Genomic DNA, 22012 nt, shown 5'->3' with positions numbered 1-22012 from the left:
AAAATATCAATAAAATGACATTTTTATTGAGATTTTATTATTCTTTCTGGTCTATGGAAATTAAATATTCAAAACATCACTTAGCCAAGATGAGTATTATGGGATTTGTAACTTTACACATTTGTTCAAGCCTGAATTGAATCATATATTTATAATTAAAGATAAAAGATAGTCTAAATACCTAAGCAAGGCTGAGTTCAATACCAAAGAAGATATGGAGGTAGGTTGAGACTGTAGAAAGAGGAAGACTTGCCTGATGTGTGGGCTTGTAATTTTCAGCACTTAGGATGTAGTAGCAAAGGAATAGCCAACTTGAGGTCATCATGGGCTAGACAAGTAAACACCTATATAACATACAAAAATATATATAATATAGATGATGGTGATAGATACATAGATGATAGATAAAACATTGATGATAGTTAAATAGATAGACATAAATAGATAACAGATAGATAATAGATGATAAATAGATAGATGATATACAGATATAAATAGATGACAGACTGATGATAGATACATACATACAAAGATAGATAGATAGATAGATAGATAGATAGATAGATAGATAGATAGACAGATAAGCCCAGTGAAAGGCTGAGCTGATGACAATGGATTTATCAAGTGGGTGTAAGTTCTCCAGTGATCATAGATTGGGGCCCAGGCAAGTGGTGGTGCTCAGTACACGTGGGGCAGTAGTATCAGGAGACAGTATCACTCAGACAAAAAAAAAAACAACAGAAAGTAGAAAGACATTGTTCAAAGGTATACAAGCATGTGATTCAAGACTTTCTGAAGCTAATAGTTTCAGCAGTACAGTTGATAAGAGGAATAAGACCTAATGGTCTAAAGACTGTAATGAATTGAGATTTCCATGAAAGCTCATGTAGATTTTGAAGGCTCCCAAGAGAAAGGAATGATCCTTGAAGTGATAAACGTGACACACATGGCATACTTAGCTGAAATGGTCCACTAAACCCCATAAATATGAATAGTTGCTATGTTTCAGTTGAATATGCAACTATATTTTTAAAATAACTCTCTGATGTTTCAAAATGACAGGTAAATAGTTTTATCTCAAAGTCAAGTAAAAACAATATGAGTTTTGAAAGCATAATTTATAAACTAGAAACCTGTTAGGATCTATCAATAAAGTTGAGAAAACTTTACCTTAGCCTGGCTGATGATTTTAACAAATAAAAAGTCTCTAGCTTCTGGTCTTAATTCTTCATGGAACAAAATATTGAACAAACATAAAGGAAAATTTAGCTTTATTTGGTGTTTTTAATCTCTCTCAAAGGCTCAGACACTATACATGAGGTAAAAAGTAATAATAAACAAAGAAATATTGCATAGAAATGTTTTTAGGTTTTGTAAATGATTATTCTATTAAGACAGTTGAACCATCGTAAGTCTTACCTGTGCCTCCTTTCTCAATCATTGTGGTTTAAACAAAAAGAAAGAAAGAAAAGACTACCTTTGTTTTGATGACCAGTAAAAGACACTTGTTTGTGACACTGTGGCCGTCAGTCAAGTATATTACAATGATCAGAGGCCAGTGACTACGATAGGACTCTGAAGACTGACTTGCCACTGAGATAGGAAAGAGTGGGACATGCTTTACCTCTCCGTGCCTCAGATCCCCACTTGCAAGTGCACATAGCACCATAAGGCGTCTGTATGTATTGCTTAGACTTTTCTTTCTCCCTTTATCTGTTTGCTTGTTGTTTTGTTCCACTCTGGTTTGTTTTCATTTTATCTTATTGTTTCATTGTTATTATTGTTTATTATTATTTATCATTTTAGATGTTTACATGTGTTCTAACGAGATAGAGAAACAATGTAGGTGAGAAAGTGGGGAGCATATGAGAGGAGTTAAGGAGGGAAAACTGTAAACATAATATGTATTTTTTAAAAAGATGGCTCAGTGGGCCGAAGATTCTTGCCTCCATGCCTGAAATCCTGAGTTTAATACTTGTGCTCACATGGCGGAAGTAGAGAATCAAGCACCACAAGTTGTCCTCTGTGTGTGTGTGTGTACATATGTGTATATATGCTCACATATTATATTATATTATACTATACTATATTATATTATATTAATTATATTATATTATATTATATTATATTATATTATATTATATTATATTATATTATATTATATTATATTATATTATATTATATTATATTATAATATACTTATATAATGGCACGTGTGTACACACACATACACACAAATAAAAGCATACATATATAAATTTAAAAATAAATGAATAACGTGGAAATAATAGGCCTCCATACTTAGAGGTTATGGTTACTGTAAGGATTGTGGTAATACATACACGGCACACTTAGAATACTGCTTGGTCCATGTTGAAAGATATATATTTGCTTAATTGTTTATAATGAGTTAAACCACAGAAAGATATGCAATGCCACATTTTAAGTGAACAAGATTAGAAGCTAGATAGTAACAGCTCAAAAACTAAATAGCTGAGAGAGAATGCAGATCTGAAGTGAAGGAGAAGCGTGGTCGGGGAGGGTGCAGTTTGTAGTGGGAATGTTTTGCAGGTTTCCTTTCGTTTTCCATAGCTTGTTTACTAAGCGTGCTCTCGCCTGCACACCTAACTAAAACCATGAATATATATGGACACATGAGCATATATCTTCCCACTCTAAAATTCTTCACATTAACAAAAAAAACACACAGGCATTGGGTTAATCGAATATTTATGAGAATGCTCATCATTAATGATTTGCATGGAATTCTACAGTTCAAATGTCCCTGACATCAACATTTAGGTTTGGAAATTTTCTGACATTGGTGATGAGAAACCACACTTCAATTACAACATTCATCCTCCTGGGACTCACAGAAGATCCTCAACTGCAGGTCTTGATTTTTATTTTCCTACTGGTCACCTACCTATTGAGCGTAACTGGTAATTTAACCATCCTTACCCTCACAGCAGTGGATCCCTGCCTTAAAACTCCCATGTATTTCTTCCTCCAAAATTTCTCTTTCCTAGAAATCTCATTTACAAGTGCCTGTGTCCCAAGGTTTTTATACAGTATTTCAACCGGAGACAGAACAATTACATACAATGCATGTGCCGCTCAGTTATTTTTTACAGATCTCTTTGGGGTAACTGAATTTTTTCTTCTGGCTGTCATGTCCTATGATCGCTATGTGGCCATCTGTAAACCCTTGCATTACATGAGCATCATGAAGAGCAAGGTGTGCAGAGCAATGGTAATCTCCTGTTGGCTGGCAGCCCTCATGGTTATCCTGCCGCCACTTAGCTTAGGCTTCCGTCTGGAATTCTGTGACTCTAATATCATCGATCATTTTGGATGTGATGCAAGCCCTATTCTGAAAATATCATGCTCAGACACATGGTTAATTGAGCAGATGGTAATAGTCTCCGCGGTACTGACCTTCATCATTACTCTTTTGTGTGTAGTCTTTTCCTACATATACATCATCGGGACAATTCTAAAATTCCCTTCTGTTCAGCAAAAGAAAAAAGCTTTTTCAACCTGTTCTTCACACATGATTGTGGTTTCCATCACCTATGGCAGCTGCATCTTCATCTACATCAAACCATCTGCAAAAGAAGCAGTAACCATTAATAAGGGTGTTTCAGTGCTTATATCTTCCATATCACCTATGCTGAATCCTTTCATATATACCTTAAGGAATAAACAAGTTAAACAAGCTTCTCTTGACTTCCTCAAGAAAATTGCATTTCTTTTAAAGTGAAATGTGCCTAAGTTAACAAATCAAAGCATCCTCTGTCCTAATATTTCAATACAAATAACATGCCGTATACTTTCTCAGACTACTGGTAATCATGTTGACCTCATGCATTTTGTTCATTGTGGTGTTTTTGTTGCTGCTGCTGCTACTGTTGCTGTTTGGCTTAAGTTGTTTCTTTGTTTATTTGTTTTGAAACAGTGTCTCACCATGTAGCCCGGGCTGGCTTGAAACACACAGAGATCTGCCTGCCTCTGCCTCCTGAGTACTGAGATTAAAGACATATACCACCACACTCTGATCCTCTTGGTCATTAATTTCCCATTAATTCAATTGCCAAGAAAATAAACACTGAAGGATGTGACATGTAAAATCTGTCACTTTTAATCTTTTAACCATAAATAGTCTCAATAAAATCATATTTTCCTTATTTTTTTTGGTCCTTTTTTAAAAAAAAAATTTATTTCCTGTCACTGAGTTCATAGCTCTCTGACAACTTCCTCCTGGGGGAGGGGAGTGCAACCTAATAGGCTAGGGTCAAATAGAAGGGGAGGAAAACCTCAGAGGAAGGGAATAGGGGGAGAAGAGGGAGGGAGGGTGGGATTGGGAGGAGATGAGGGAGAGCGACACAGCCAGAAAACAAACTAAATAAATTGTGATAAATTGTAATAATTTAAAAACAACAAGAAAAAATCAAAATAAAAGAAAGAAAGAAAGAAAGAAAGAAAGAAAGAAAGAAAGAAAGAAAGGAAGGAAGGAAGGAAGGAAGGAAAATTTATTTTCCCATCAAGTATTTTATTTTCAAAACTTTATTATTTTTAAAGTATATTTATTTTATTATTTTTTACTCACCTTATATCCTTGTTGTAGCCCCGCTTGTTATCCTTTCCTAGTCCCATTCTGCCTCCTTCCCCTTCCCCCCTCCACTTTTCCTCAAAAAAGTGGAGCTCCCTTTCCCATCCAGCCCAAATCATCAAGTTGCAACAGGACTGAGTGTGTCCTCTTCCCTTGTGGCCTAGGAAGGGTGTCCCTGCAGGCGGCAGTAATCTAAAAGCTGGCAAGTGAGTTCATGTCCAATGCAGTTCCCACTTCCCTTACTAGAGGACTCACATGAGGCTTAAGCTGCCTATTTGCTGGACCTAGGGGGCCTAGGTAGAGTTCCTGCATGGTTTTACTTTGATGCTTCAGTCCTAGCAAATCCCTCTGGGCCCTGGTTATTTGGCTCTGTTTGTATTCCTGTGGAGCTCCTGTCACTTCCAGATCCTTTTCTCTTTTCTCCCACTACTCCACAAGACTCCCTAGTATCATCCAGTGTTTGGCAGTGAATCTTGGTATCTGTTTTGAAGAGCTGCTGGGTAGCTCCTCTCAGAGGACAGCTCTGCCAGGATCCTGTCTGCAAGCGTAGCAGAATATCATTCACAGTGCCAGGGGTTGGCACTCTGCCACAGGATAGGTCTTTGGTTGAGCCAGGCATTGGTGGGGCATCCCTCAGTTTCAGCTCTGTCTGCTCTATCTTTGTGCCTGCACATCTTTTATTACTTTTGTTTTTATATTAATTACAGTTTATTCACTTTGTATCCTAGCTATAATCCCTCCTTCATTCCCTCCCAATCCCATCCTTCCTCTCTCATCTCCTCCCAAGCTGGAAATATCCCAGATGCCCCTCAGTGGAGGAATGGATGCACAAATTGTGGTATATCTACACAATGGAATATTACTCAGCAATGAAAAACAAGGAAATCATGAAATTTGCAGGTAAATGGTGGGATCTGGAAAAGATCATCCTGAGTGAGCTATCCCAGAAGCAGAAAGATGCACATGGTATATACTCACTTATATAGACATATAATATAGGATAAACCTACTAAAATCTGTACACCTAAAGAAACTAATCAAGAGGGAGGACTCTTGCTAAAATTCTCAATTCCTATCCAGAAAGGCAAAGAGGATGGACATCAGAAGAAGGAGAAAAGAGGGAATAAGTCAGGAGCCTGACACAGAGGACCTCTGAAAAGCTCTGCCCTACAGACTATCAAAGCAGATTCTGAGACTTATGGGCAACCTTTGGGCAGAGTTCAGGGAATCTTAGGAAAGAAGTGGGAAACAGTAAGATCTGGAGAGGACAGGAACTCCACAAGGAGAGCAACAGAACCAAAAAATCTGAGCACAGGGGTCTTTCCTGAGACTGATACTCCAACCAAGGACTATGCATGGAGAAAACCTAAGACCCCTGCACAGATGTAGCCCATGGCAGTTCAGTATCCAAGTGGGTTCCATTGTAATAGGAACAGGGACTGTCTCTGACATGAACTGATTGGCCTGCTCTTTAATTACCTTCCCCTGAGGGGGAAGCAGCATTACCAGGTCACAGAAGAAGACAATGCAGCCACTCCTGATGAGACCTAATTGACTAGGATCAGAAGGAAGGAAAAGAAGACCTCCCCTATCATTGGACTTGGGGAGGGGCATGCATGCAGAGGGTGGAGGAAAGGAGGGATTGGGACGGGAGGAAGAAGGGAATCACAAGGGGAATACAAAGTGAATAAAATGTAATTCTTAAAGAAAAAAATGTAAAAAAAAAAAAAGAAGTGATAAATATAAAAAAAGAAAACACAAAAGAGGGAATCATGGAGAGGGAGAATTTAGGAAAGAAAACAGGAACTGTAGAGGTAAGCATAACCAAGAGACTACAAGAGATGGAAGAAAGAATCTCAGGTGGGGAAGACACAACAGAAGAAATCGATGTATTCATCAAAGAAAATGTTAAATCTAAAAAATTCCTGACACAAACCATCCAAGAAATCCAAGACAACATGAAAAGACAAAACCTAAGAATAATAGGAATAGAGGAAAAAGAGGAGCCTCGTCTCCAAGGCCCAGAAAATATTTTCAACACAATCAAAGAAGAAAATTTCCCCAACTTAAAGGAGAGGCCTATAAGCATACAAGAGGCCTACAGAACACCTAATGAATTAGACCAGAAAAGAAAATCCTCCTGCTACATAATAATCAAAACAGTAAGTATACAGAACATAGAAAAAATACTCAAAGCTGCAAGGGAAAAAGGCCAACTAACATATAATGGCAAACCCATCAGAATCACACCTGACTTCTCAAAAGACTATGAAATCCAGAAGGGCCTGGACAGATATCATGCAGACCCTAAGAGAACACACATATCAGTCCAGGCTACTATATCCAGCAAAACTCTCAGTCCTCATAGATGGAGAAAACAAGATTTTCAATGACAAAAACAAATTTCAACAATACCTACACAGAAATCCAGCATTACAGAAGATGCTAGAAGGAAAAACACAACATGCAACCCAAGCAAGCCAACAGCCAATATCAAACTCAAGGAGAGAAACTTAAATCAGGGACAAGAATGCCCTCTCTCTCCATATCTCTTCAACATAGTTCTTGAAGTCCTTGCTAGAGCAACAAGACAATTAAAGGAGATCAAGGGGATTCAGTTTGGAAAGGAAGAAGTCAAAGTATCACTATTTGTAAATGATATGATCATATACCTGAGTGACCCTAAAAATTCTATCAGGGAACTCTTACAGCTGATAAACACCTTCGGCAAAGTGACTGGATACAAAATTAACTCAAAAAAATCAGTATCCCTCCTGTATACAAAAGACAAAAGGGCTGAGAAAGAAATTAGGGAAACTACACCTTTCACAATAGTCACAAAGGACATAAAGTACCTTGGTGTAACCCTAACCAAGCAAGTCAAAGACTTGTATGAAAGTCTCTAAAGAAAGAATCAGAAGAAGATATCAAAAGATGGAAAGATCTCCCATGCTCATGGCTTGGCAGGATTAACATAGTAAAAATGGCTATCTTACCAAAAGCAATCTACAGATTCAATGCAATTCCCATCAAATTACCAACACAATTCTTTACAGACCTTGAAAGAAAAATTATCAACTTCATATGAAATGACAAGAAACCCAGAATTGCTAAAACAATCCTCTACAATAAAAGATCTCCATCCCTGATCTTAAGCTGTACTATAGAGCAACAATAATAAAAACTGCATGGTACTGGCATAGAAACAAAATGGCGGATCAATGGAATCAGATAGAAAACCCAGAAATAAACCCATACACTTATGGACACCTGATTTTTTACAAAGACGCCAAAACCATACAATGGAAAAAAGACAGCATCTTCAACAAATGGTGCTAGTCTAACTGGATGTCTACATGCAGAAAAATACAAATAGATCCATACTTATCACCCTGCACAAAACTAAAGTCCAAGTGGATCAAAGATCTCAACATAAAACCAGACACACTAAACCACTTAGAAGAAAAAGTGGGGAAGAGCCTTGAATTAATTGGCACAGGAGACAACTTCCTGAACAGAACACCAACAGCACAGGCTCTAAGAGCAACAATCAATAAATGGGACCTCATGAAACTGAAAAGCTTCTGTAAAGCAAAGGACACTGTCATAAAAACAAAACAACTACCTACAGATTGGAAAAGGATCTTCACCAACCCTATAACTGACAGAGAGCTAATATCCAGAATATATAAAGAACTGAAGAAGTTAAAAAGCAACAAATCAAGCAATCCGATTAAAACATGGGGTACAGAGCTAAACAGAGAATTCTCAGTAGAGGAATACAAAATGGCAGAGAAACACTTAAAGAAATGTTCAACGTCCTTAGTCATCAGGGAAATGAAAATCAAAACGACCCTGAGATTTCACCTTACTCCCATCAGAATGGCCAAGATGAAAAACTCACGTGACAGCACAGATTGGCTGGAGCCCCTTAGAAGACAGTTATGCTCTCAAGTTGGGACAGTCATTGGTTGGTCATTTCCTCACTCTCTGCTCCCTCTTTATACTTATATGTTCTGTAGGCAGGACAAACATGGGGTCAAAAGGGTGGGTTGATGTTCCCCTTCCTCCACTAGAAGTTCTTGCCTACAGGAGGTGACCACTTCAGGCTCCATTCCCCCACTGCTAAGGGTCTCAGCTTGGGTCACTCCATAGACTCTCCTGATCCTCCCATGTCCCAAACATGTCACTCCAGATGATTTCCGTTCTCTCTCCCAGTCTTCCCTCCCCACTCCCACCCAGATCCCTCCCTTCATCTACTTCAGATGTCTGATTTCCCCCTGTGAGTGAGAATCCTCCTTTTTGCCCTCTTTGTTACTTGACATCTGTGAGTCTGTGGGTTGTAGTATGTTTATCCTGTACTATATGGCTAATATCTGCTTATAACTGAGTACATAACATGTTTATCTTTTGGGTTTGTGTTACCTCATTCAGGATGATCTTTTCTAGTTCTGTCCATTTGCCTGCAAATTTCATGTTGTTCTTGTTTTTAACAGATGAGTAATTTTCCATTGCACAAATGTATCACATTTTCTTTATCCATTTTTCAGTTGAGGGACATTTGGGTTGTTTCCAGATTCGGGTTTTTACTAATAAAACTGCTATAAGCATACTAGACCAAGTGTCCTTGTGGTACGGTAGAGCATCTTTTCGGGATATGCCCAGGAGTGCTATAGTTGGGTCTTGAAGTAGAACTATTCCAAATTTTCTGAGAAATCCCCAAATTGATTTTCACAGTGCTTGTACAAGTCTGCACTTTTACCAGCAATGATGGAGTGTTCCCCTTGCTCCACACCCTCATCATCAGGTGCTGTTTCATGAGTATTTTTATCTTAGCCATTCTAATGGGTGTAAGACGGACTCTCAGAGTAGTTTTGATTTGCATTTCCCTGATGAGTAAGGATGTTGAACATTTCTTTAAATGCTTCTTGACCATTAGTCTTCTGTCGAGAATTCTCTGTTTAGCTCTGTACCCCAATTTTTAATTGAGTAATTTGGTTTATTGGAGTCTAATTTATTGAATCATTTATATATTTTGGATTTCAGCCCTCTGTAAGATATAGGGTTGGTGAAGATCTTTTCCCATTCCGTGGTCTGCTGTTTTGTCTTCTCAATAGTGTCTTTTGCATTACAGAAGCTTTTCACCTTCACAAGCTCCTATTTATTATTGATCTTAGAGCCTGGGTTGTTGGTGTTTTATTCAGGAAATTGTCTCCTGTGCCAATGCATTTAAGGGTATTCCTTGAATCTCACTGAAGAGGGAAAATACAATAGCATGGGGGAGAGGGGAATGGAGCAAGGAAACAGGATGGGAGAGAAGGTCAGGGGAGAAACAGGAAGAATTAAGCATGTGGAGGGCAGAGAAAGAATTGGTGGAGAGAACTGGAATCAACAGGAGGGGGCACCTCTGAGACAAGCTAGAAAACTAGGACAAGGGAGACTACGAGGAATCAATGAAGGTAACTCTAGATAATACCTTTGCAGTAGGGGATTCAGAACCTGAAACAGCCACCACTTGTAACCAGGCAAGACTGCCAATGAAGAGATTGGGACACCAATGCACAAAACCTTTGTGCCACAATTTTCCCTGCCTACAATTTTCCTGTCCGGGGATAAAGACGGAGCATAAATTTCGGGAAGGGCCAATCAATGACTGGCCCAGCTTCAGACCCATGCATTGAGAGCGAGCCCACCCCTCACACTACTAATGACATTTGCTGTACTTGCAGACAGGGCCCAGCATAACTGTCCTTTGAGAGGCTTCACCCAGCAGCTGATGGAAAAAGACGCAGAGATCCATAGCTAAACATTAGGCGGAGCTTGGGAAATCCTGTGGAAGAGAAGAAGGATGGATTGAAGAGCCAGAGAGGTCAAGGACACCACAAGAAACCTACAGAATCAACTAACTGGGGCCCGAGAGACTCATCCACCAACCAGACAGCATGCTTTGGATGGTACTAGATCCCCTATACATAGGTAAAAGAAATGCAGCTTGGACTTCACGTAAGAACCCTAACAGTGGGAGCAGTTGTCTCTGTTTCTGGTTTCTGGTTTGTTTTGTTTTTCAAGACAGGGTTTTTCTGTGTAGCCTTGGCAAAATATTACATATTTTGACATGAAAAAGTGTTTACACTTATCTACTAACTACCTTTGAGTATATTTCTACTTACTCAAATCAAAACACAGATATAAAACAACTTTATTATCTTTTATTACCTCTGAGTCAAGTCAAATAAAGAATTTTCTGAAAATTCTGAATTGACCTTTTGTCAGTCAGTTACTGATTTGTACTTAGAATGTGGCTAATAAAACTATTGCATCTTTTTGTCCCCAAGGGCACAAGTCCCACATTGCTACTGTTTGACACTCTGCCAAATTTTAGTTACTATTGCATTCATTAATCACAAAAGACTCTCCTCTTTATTCTCTATATATCCATAAAAGATTATCATAATAAGACAATAACCTTTCTTTACAACTTAAAATTCTTTTTGTTCAGAGAGATTGGAAATTATCTACAAAAGTACTCTGAAAATCATTTTATTGTCTTTATTTCAGCTTTAAGACATAATAAATTAGTTACTTAGTTTAGAGTAGAATACAATCTTTAATGTGAATCAGCTAACCCAAAAAGAGCATTATCTTCTACAAAATAATTCTCTACAACTGTGTACATTTTCATAAGGTTTGTGTACACATTTGATCACAATTATACTTTCAGCCTCACCTTCAGGAAAACCAAGATTCTGATCAACTAAAGTCATGATTGCCTTCCAGAAGAGTAAGTATGCTTTAGCTTAATTACTTCAGTTTCTTTCTTCATCCACCATTCTATTTTCTTAGACTCTGTAACAGTTACACTTATCAATTTAAAAATCAAAGGTAGCAAAAATCAGAATTGCTAGATATGGAAATATATTTATGATGTCATTTTCTGTACTGCAAAAATTAAGTATGAAGGAATAGGAGCCATTAAGAATAATTTATACATGCACCATCAGGAAGAATATGGTCATATCTTGCTCACTCCTTCTATCCTAATTATTTAATCTGTCAATCATATCACAGATTTTCAAGAAATATGCTCTAATAAATTTATGAGTACTCTTGGGGACAGGGTAATTTTAGAGGTAAACAGAAGTGACTGACAATTGCATATCTCTCTGCATAAAAATGGAAACTGTAATATCCTTCATGAAATCTTCAAAATATTTGCAATATTGTTACTTGTAATTACTAAGATCATAACTTAAATTCCTCAGTACTGAAACTATGCCTAAACTGAATTGATTGATCAGAACATTTATTTCGTATTCAGGTTCAAAGAAAAAAAAATTTTCATCAGACAAGAAAAATGGTTTTCAAATCTAGAATTCTGCTATAAGTTAGGATACAACATGAAAAGCTAAGGGCAGAATTTTCATATTTGGGCTCAATCCCCAAATGATTTTATCTGAAAGGCTACTATTTCAATCTTACAGAAGTCTGTCTGATTATCAACTAATTATTTCATCCCCTGTGCTTGAATTATTTCTCTTGTTCTATAAAGATGCTTACAAACCAAAGGCATTTGTCTGCCTGTGATAATATATTGCCTTTGCTTATACCTGTCACTTATACACAGCATGCCTTAATCTACCAACTTTATGAAAATACGATTTATATTTCTTCCTGAAATAAGAGTAGCCATTGTGCTGGAGCTACTATTTTCATAAGAAACCTTTTCTAGCTTAAAGAAGAGAGAAAATGAAACCCTTTATTTGCAAAATAGATTTAATAAACCAACTTTTTCTTATAACACATTTAGAAAGATTAGTCATATCTGGACTTGAGAAAAAGTATTCAGATTGAATTGATTTAAAAAGTGAATTAAATTGGAAAAATAATGTCTTGAAAAATAGAGAATCCTATTGACACATGCCCCAAATTGAAGAAGCCTGACTTCTCTTGTTAATTCACTAGAAGAACATAGAAGGTTATCAGAGGCACCAAAAATTCTCATCTTTCATCACGAATACAAGAACAAAGGTATAGTATGCACAGTGGCCAGTGGTTGCTGACTTCATACATTATCATAAAAGTTAGAGCAAGTAAAGGAGCAAAGAAAGAAAAGTAGAAGGAAGACACAAATGAAGAAAATAATTTGAGATATTGCCCTAACTTACTATCCACTAAGAATTTTTGAGGCATTCTCCCAACCAATAATCACAATAATTTGATAAACTAGATACTGTTGAGGCTGCTGAGGTATAAGAACAGGAAGCTCATAGACTGTTTCTAAATTGACTGATTATAAGAAGAGCACAAGAAATGCACTCTCTTGTTAGGCATCAGTCAATAGAAAACGTTACACAGAGTCAGACCAGTTACTATAATATTAAAAATAGTCTCAAAACATCCATGGATTTTCACTATTAGGTTCATATAGAATGAAAACTCTTAGAAGTAATCCTAATAACTTGGTTTGTGTGTGTAAAACAAATATTAAGTTTAGTTATGCATTAATTCCACACACTCTTATGTAACATACTCTAGAACCCTAGGAATACATATTTAAAGATTTGTATTGATACTGAAGTCTTTTCTGTACTCCATGTTCATTTTATCATTATTAACAATATCCGAAACATAAAACTTACTAAGTGCCCATCAATAGGTAAACAAATAAAAATGAGGTACGTATGCCAAATAAAATACAATACAGCTTAAATAAAAGAAATTCTTGTAATAGCATATGTAGAACAACAGGACATTATTCTAATTAAAAGAGGCTAAGCACTAAATACACAATCTGTTATTTCTCAAACTTATTATGATGAAGAAAATTATATATGATGAAATGTGGGACTGTGGCACCAAATGGCAATTTTATTTTTACTTTTTAAACTTCTCTGCCATTTTCTAATGTATTTGCGCCACTCTGCACCCTGACAGCTGAGGGGAAGGCGGCCTTTTCTCCATATACCTGCAGCCCTTGCTGTCATTCGATAAATCAATAAAGACCTAAAACGACAAAAGGACCAGAAAAATGAAACACAAGTAGACAGACGAGATGGCACAAAGCTACAACGTTTCTGCACACCAAGGGAAATACTTAGAGTGAGAAAACAGTCTATGAATAGGAAGAAAATATTTGGCACTAAATATCACACAATGGAGCTGATATTTAAAATATTTAAGGAACTCAACTCAATAGCAAAAAACTCCAGTTTTAAAATGGGCAAAATAAGTGGTTTTTTACCTGGCCAGCTCAGTCGGTAGAGCATGAGACTCTTAAAATGGGCAAAATATAAGCACATATACATATAAAAAGAGATATGGGCGGCCAATGCAGTCATATATTATTGTTCAACATCTCTAATAATAATAAAATATGAATTAAAAACCACGTTATTTAGGGTTGATGCCTCAAGAAATTTTCCCCTCCCATGTTTGCATGTTTATTGGTGTAGATGTTTGGGTCTTGCATAGCACCTATGTTGTTGAGAATTATGGTTGTAGAATCTCTGACATCTCTAGAAGAAATTATCTCACAGCAAACCCACTGTTCCTCTGGTTCTTACAACCTTTCTGCTCCCTTTTCCACAATAATTTCTGAGCTTTAGGTATAGGAGTAGAGTTACAGTTCTATCCAATATGGCTGAGTTCCACAACTTTGCATTTTAGTTGGATATGGTTTCTTGTGATACTCTTTGTCTCTTGCAGAGAGGAAATTTCTTTTTATTTATTTGTTTTATTAATTACAGTTTATTTATTTATTTTGTATTCCAGCTGTAGCCTCGTCCTCATCCTTCTTGATGAGGGTAATAACTACACTTATCTGTGGGTGTAGGGATAAATATTTAGAATGTAGTTTGTGATTGTGCTGGTTTAGAAAATTGGAAGTTTTGTGTTCTCTTCCAAGATCCATGATTTTTCTAGCCCTAGGTAGCGAGCTGGCTAGGTTTCCAGTATCAGGCATGATTTTTATTTTGCTGAGCAGAACTTGAGTGCAATTAGAGAGCTCCCACCAAGATATGCACTCCATCATTGCACCATTAGATTTATTATGCCATGGTGGTCATCACTATGATTCATGGGTATCATCGATGGATATGATGATTACTTGTTTTTCTTCATTGGAAAGACAACTAAGGAATGGCAACGTGGACAAAACAGTCTTCCCAAGGGAATACCCCCCATCAGTCATGCAGAACCAAGAGGCCATCTCTGAGGTCATATGCACACAAGTAACATTATGCAGACTGAGCACGCTGTACTCAGTATTTAGAAATATACAAATATATATGTAATAATAATTAAAGAAAAGAAGAATGAATTTGAGAGAGAGCAAGAGGCGTCAAACAGGAGTTGGAGGGAGGAAAGGGAAGGTGGAAACATAATTATTATAATTTCAAAATTTTAAGTTATATTTAAAGTGAACTTTAAAAAACAAAATTCCTTATGGTGATGATTATGAAAAGATGAGTAAAAAGTGTACAAAAATATTTAATTTAAATTTCGCACTTGGTCGTAACACAAGATAAATGAATTAAGCAAATGTTCAAGGACATTCAAATGGAAAAAGTAAATCATGAATTCAGATTCTCTATGTCTGATTTAGAGGTCCTTAAATAAATTCAATGGTAAAGATGGAAAACTACACCATATATTTTTCTTAAATATATAAAACTGAAGATCATTTCCTTTCTTCAAGTCACTCTGGCGTTTTCTCAGACAGTTAGGAATAGCGCTTCCTCAAGATCCAGCTATACCACTCCTAGGCATATATCCAAAAGATATTCAAATATACAACAAGGACATTTGCTCAACCATATTTGTAGCAGTTTTATTTGTAATAGCCAGAAGCTGGAAACAGCACAGATGCCCCTCAACTGAGGAAAGGATACAGACATTGTGTTACATCTACATAATGGAATATTACTCAGCAATAAAAAACAAGGAAATCATGAAATTTTCAGGCAAATGGTGGGAACTGGAAAAGATCATCCTGACTGAGGTATCCCAGAAGCAGAAAAAAAACAGGGTATGCACTCACTCAAAAGTGGATATTAGACATATAATATAGAATAAACCTACTAAAATCTGTACTCTGGCTAAAATGTTCAAGCACCATTCAGAAAGGCAAAGAGGATGGACATCAGAAGCGGGAGAAAACAGGGAAGAGGACAGGAGCCTACCACAGAGGGCATCTGAAAGTCTCTACCCTGCAGGGCATCGAGGCAGATGTTGAGACTCACAGCCAAACTTTGGGCAGAGTGCAGGGAATCTTATGAAAGAAGGGAGACAGTAAGACCTGGAGAGGACAGGAGCTCTACAAGGAGAGCAACAGAACCAAGAAATCTGGGCACAGGGGTCTTTTCTGATACTTCAACCAAGGACCATTCATGTAAATAACCTAGAAGCCTAGAACCCCTGCACAGAGGTAGCCCCTGGCAGTTCAGTGTCCAAGTGGGTTCCATAGTAATGGGAACAGACACAGACTCTGACATGAACTGATTGGCCTGCTCTTTGATCGCTTCTCCCTGAGGGGGTAACAGCCTTACCAGGCCACAGAGGAAGACAATACAGCCACTCCTGATGAGACCTAATAAACTAAGATCAGAAAGAAGGAGAGGAAGACCTCCCCTAACAGTGGACTTGGGGATGGGCATGGGTGGAGAAGAAGAATGGAAGGTGGGATTGGGATAGGAAGAGGGAGGGAGCTACAGGGGGGATACAAAGTGAATAAACTGTAATTAATAAAAAAATAAAAATAAAAAAGCCTAAGTAAGAATCATAAACAATTTCTTGAAAAGAAATTTACTCTACACCAATTATAAAGATTAGATGGAGAAACAAATCCTTGAAGGAGAATGGGAAAGTGATAAGAAACTCAGGAAAATGTAAAATTATGGAATTAAGCTATAAAGCCTTTCATGGGGTAAACAGATCGTAGCACTATATGCAGAAGAAAATGTGAATTTAAAAAAAGACTGAATTGTGCTTAATTCATTAAGCGAAGAGTAATGACTTTGGCCAAGATAGTTTAAATCACAGTAGAGTCAAATGAGTTTGTGTGTAAGTGGAAAGTAGAAAAGCAGAAACACTTTTGAACTGATAGAATTTTAAAGGAAAGAGAAAGCGGAAATAAACTGAAGTGCAGATTACTATCTTGATGTGGTATTACTAGGAGACACTGTCATTTATAATAAAGGGTTCAGAACATTCAAACTAAAATAAGATTGGCCCAAAACACAACAGCAAGGCATGGCTTTTCAATTACATCAGCATACTTCTAACTTCCTGGCTTCCCTGAAGTAAACAGAATCAAAATCCTCACAACAGAATGCATACAAAGAGAAAATATAGTGCTCTTGAATGTCCTTAAACACAAACACAGAGAACATCATTTTAGAATTTTAATATAAAAATGTGCTTTCATTGAATTCCTTCTGATAAAAAAAAAACAAAAAAAAGATTTCTCAGTATCTAGATGATATTAAACTTGCAGCTACTTGGAGGGCACTAGGGTTTTAATCAAGAAAATTAATCAGATGATTTGTTTCCACACTTCCACTTAGAAGCTGGGAAAATGTTTCTTTGTAGGAGCCTGTCTTAGGAATCACAAAATGACACTACATAAACATTCTATTGTGACATTCAGAGGAAAATATAATCAACATTAATTATCACACACACACACACAGATACATATATATAAAATGTTCCACAATGTTTGTATCCATCCCTCCATTGAGGGACGTCTAGGTTGTTTCCAGATTCTGGCTATTACAAATAAAGCTGCTATAGACATAGTTGAGCAAAGTCCTTGTTGAATGGTAGGGCATCTTTTGGGTATATGCCCAGGAGTGGTATAAGCTGGATTTTGAGTTAGTGGTATTCCCAATTTTCTGAGAAAGTGCCAAATTGACAAGAGATAGAAGCAGATGCTGAGACTCACAGCCAAACTTTGGACAGAGTGCAGAGAGTCTTATAAAAGAAGTGGAGATAGAAGGCCATGAAGGGGACAGGAGCTTCCTGATATTTTAAAGCTAAAATATCTAAGTCCAGGGGGTCCTTAAGAGACTGCACCAACCAAGGACTATGCATGGAGAGGACCTAGACCCTGCTCAAATGTAGCTGATTGGCAGATCAGTTTCCGTGTGGGTTCCCGAGTAAGGGGAGCAGGAATTACTCTGTCATGAACTTAATTGCCTGTTCTTTGATCACGTGCCCCTGTGGACTTGACAGGCTACAGAGGAAGAGGATCCAAGCAGTTTTGATGCAATTTGGTAAGCTTTGGGAAGATGGCAAAGGAGGAGAACTCTCCCTATCAGTGGACTTAAGGGAAGGTGATAGATGGGAAGAGGGAGGGAGAATAGGACGAGGAAGAATTGAGGGAGGGGGCTTCAATCAGGATATATAATGAATAAATTGTAAAAAAAATTTAAAAAGAGCAGTGATCTCACTGGCACAGTAGACAACTTCTTGAACAAAACACCAACAGCACAGGCTCTAAGATCAACAATCAATAAATGGGACCTCATGAAACTGAAAAGCTTCTGTAAAGCGAAGGATACTGTCAACAAAACAAAATTACAGCCTACAGACTAGGAAAAGCTCTTCATTAACTCTGCATCCTATAGAAGGCTAATATACAGAATCGATAAAGAACTCAAGAAGTTAAACACCAACAAGGCAAAAAAATCCAGTTTTAAAATGGGATGCAGAGAATTCTCAATAAAGGAATATCTAATGGCAGAGAAACGTTTAAAGAAATGTTCAGTGTCATTAGTCATTAGGGAAATATATTTTAAAATGGCCCTGAGACTCCACCTTACACCCAAAAACCTCAAGGGATAATACATGCTGGAGAGGATGTGGAGAAAGGGGAACACTCCTCCATTGCCAGTAGGAACGTAAACTTGTACAACCACTTTGGAAATCAATCTGGCACTTTCTCAGAAAATTAGAAATAGTGCTACCTCAAGATCCAGCTATACCACTCCAGGCATATGTCCGAAAGATGCTTAACAATACAACAAGGACATTAGTTCAATGTTCATAGCAACTTTATTCAGGAATCAGCAAACAATGTAGATGTCCCTCAAGGAAGAAATGGTTACAGAAATTGTGGTCCCTTTACACAATGGAATACTACTCACCAATTAAAAACAAGAAAAACACGAAATTTGCAGGCAAATGGATGGAACTAGAAAAGAAGATCCTCAGTGAGGTAACCCAGAAGCAGAAAGACACACATGGTATATACTCACTTATAAACGAATATTAGCCACGTAATATAAGATAAACATACTAAAATCTATACTCTTAAAGAAGCTAAAGAACAAGGATGACCGTAGGGAAGAGGCTTAATCCTCATCAGAAGGACAAACAGGACAAACATTGGAAGTAAGAGAAGAAAGGGAACAGGACAAGAGCTTTCCACAGGGGTCCTCTGAAAGATTCTACCCAGCAGGGTATCAAAGCAGATTCTGAGACTCAAAGTCAAACTTTGGGCAGAGTGCAGGGAATCTTATAGAAGAAGGAGGAGATAGAAAGACCTGGAAGAGACAGAAATTCCATAAGGAGAGCAACAGAGCCCAATATCTGGGCAAAGGAGTTTTGCAGAGACTGATGAATCAACCAAGACCATGCATAGAGAGGACCTAGACCGCCTGCTCAGATGTAGTCCATGGCAGTTCAGTCTCGATGTGGGTTCCCTAGTAAGGGGAGCAGGGGCAGTCACTGGCATGAACTCAGTGGCCAGCTCTTTGATCACCTCCCTCTGGCTAGGTGGCCTTACTAGGCCACAAAGAAAGAGGATCCACATGGTCCTAATGAGACCTGATAAGCTAGTGTCAGATAGTAGGGGAGGAGGAACTCCTTATCAGTGAACTATGGGAGGCACATAGTGGGGGAAGAGGAAGGGAGGATGGGACAGAAAGGAGAAGAGGGAGAAGGCTACAGCCATGACACAAGGTGAATAAATTGTAATAAATAATAATAACAAAGAAAAAAATTAAAAGGAAAAAAATACTTTTAAAATCAAATATCTAAAACAGGTCATATATATATATATATTAATATGTATGAAAATATAAAGTAATCTGGAAAAAGCACTTGAACTGCAACACATCTAAATGAATATTTTTGGGAGAGTGCTGAGACAGGGTCTGTCTACATAACCCTAGTTGTCCTAGAACTCCCTACATAGACTAGGCTGGCCACGAACTCACAGAGATCTACCTGCTTCTGCCTCCCAATGATGTGTGCTAGAACGGTGTGTACCACTACACCCAGTGACCTAAATGAATCCTTAATAAACAACAATAAAAGAAAGAATTTTAATTATAGAAACTAGACTGCAACTATGTGATAAGTATCTATTTTCTAATAACTAATAACATAATGTTAAAAGTATCTTAACAGAGAACACTCTTCATTTATTTTAGTAGTTCTCTTCTAATTTTTTCTGGAAAAAAAAATTAGGAAAAGGAAGAAGTGTTGGACCAAAAGCAATTAATTTAAAGGGAAATTTTTGTGCAATTATGCTTATAATATTATTGTTAAACTGGTGTCAATTACAGCTAGACAATAGATACATAAGAATGCCACTATGAAATATGTGATTCAAATATGAGCTATTATGTGATACCAGGAGATGCCCGAACATCAGCTTCTTACGTGCTTGCTTCTTCACTAACCAACGGCAATAAAGGAATGACAGTCAAGCTACCCTGTTTTGAGGTCAGCACCCAACTCAACTCTGAAGTTTTATAAAGTCTTTCTTATTTTTCAACTAGATTGGGCAAGAGACAATAATCAAGAATGAGAAACCGGACAGTAACAGCCTTCATCTTGCTTGGTCTGACAGATGATATTCGGCTGCAAATGCTGCTTTTTGTCTTTCTGCTCATTTCTTACATGTTGAGTTTATCTGGAAACCTAACCATCATCACCCTCACCCTGACTGACCCCCACCTTAAAACACCTATGTATATTTTCCTCAAAAATTTCTCCTTCTTAGAAATTTCACTCACAACGGCTTGTATTCCCAGATTTCTATATAGCATATTATCTGGGGACAAGTCCATTACCTATATAGCTTGTGCCAGTCAACTGTTGTTTATAGACCTCTTTGCAGTAACAGAATTTTTTCTCCTGGCTATCATGTCCTATGACCGCTATGTGGCCATCTGTAAGCCTCTTCATTATATGACCATCATGAACAGCAGAGTATGCAAGAACTTCATCATCTTCTGCTGGGCAGCAGCACTGAGCATCATTCTCCCACCGATTGGTCTAGGCTTGAGGCTGGAATTCTGTGACTCAAATATCATTGACCATTTTTGTTGTGATGCAGCTCCTCTCCTGAAAATCTCTTGTTCAGACACATGGTTAATAGAACAGATGGTGATAGTTGCTGCTGTGCTGACATTCATCATCACCTTTGTGTGTGTTGTGCTTTCCTATGTTTATATCATCAAGACCATTCTGAGATTTCCTTCTGCCAAGCAAAGAAAAAAGGCCTTTTCTACCTGCTCCTCCCACATGATTGTTGTTTCCATTACTTATGGGAGCTGTATCTTCATTTATGTCAAACCTTCATCCAAAGATGACGTAGCTATCAATAAAGGAATTTCACTTCTCATCATATCAATTTCACCAATGTTAAATCCCTTTATTTATGCACTGAGAAACAAGCAAGTGAAGCAAGCTTTCAATTACTCAATTAAAAAAATTGCATTTCTCTCAAAGATGTAAAAGAAAATGAAGAATACTAAACTTAGATAGTCAATTAATGCAAAATCTGAAGCTTTAATATAATATTTTTCTGTATCATTGTTTTTGAATCTTTTTTTATTCTCATTAGTTACATTTTGCTAATTCTGTATCCTAGCTGTATCCCTCATTCCCTCCCCAATCCCACCCTCCCTCCCTCATCTCCTCCCTGCCCCTTTCCAAGTCCACTGATAGGGGAGGACCTCCTCCCCTTTCATATGACTCCATTTTGTCAGGTATTTTCAGGACTGGCTGCAAAGTCCTTCTCTGTGGCCTAACAGGACTGCTCCTCCCTTGGGAGGTGGGGAGGTCAAAGAGCCAGTCATTGAGTTCCTGTTAGAAATAGAATCTTTTTAACTTTCAACTCTTTATTCAACTACAGAGACTCTTACTTAATCAAGCTCATTGGTGTTCTATTCATAATATACAAAATTGGAAACTAGGCTTTTGTCAATGGATAAATGAATAAAGACCATGTAGTGCATTTACACAATGGAATGTTACTCAGCTGTTTAAAAAATGAAATCATGAAAGTCTCAGGTAAATGGATGAAGCTAAGAAAAAATGAACCTGAGTGTGGTAACCCAGACCCAGAAAGACAAATACGCTATTTACTCATTTATAAGTAGATAT

General features: G+C 37.5%; 2 protein-coding genes across 2 annotated transcripts; both read left to right on the top strand.

Moving 5' to 3' along the window:
• Nucleotides 1–2827: 2827 nt before the first annotated feature.
• On the top strand, nucleotides 2828–3763 carry LOC129665608 (olfactory receptor 6C68-like). Its single transcript, XM_055592376.1, has one exon. It carries the CDS (start codon nucleotides 2828–2830, stop codon nucleotides 3761–3763), a length of 936 nt encoding a protein of 311 aa, XP_055448351.1.
• A 16662-nt stretch (nucleotides 3764–20425) lies between these two features.
• Nucleotides 20426–21361, top strand: LOC129665703 (olfactory receptor 6C2-like). Its single transcript, XM_055592515.1, has one exon. The coding sequence runs from the start codon at nucleotides 20426–20428 to the stop codon at nucleotides 21359–21361; it is 936 nt and encodes a 311-aa protein (XP_055448490.1).
• Nucleotides 21362–22012: the final 651 nt, after the last annotated feature.

Source organism: Psammomys obesus, unplaced genomic scaffold (genome assembly GCF_907164565.1).
Source record: "Psammomys obesus unplaced genomic scaffold, mPsaObe1.curated_primary_1811, whole genome shotgun sequence".
NCBI classification, from domain to species: domain Eukaryota; kingdom Metazoa; phylum Chordata; class Mammalia; order Rodentia; family Muridae; genus Psammomys; species Psammomys obesus.
Note: the sequence above shows the minus strand (reverse complement) of the source record. Positions and strands in the feature narration are given on the sequence as shown.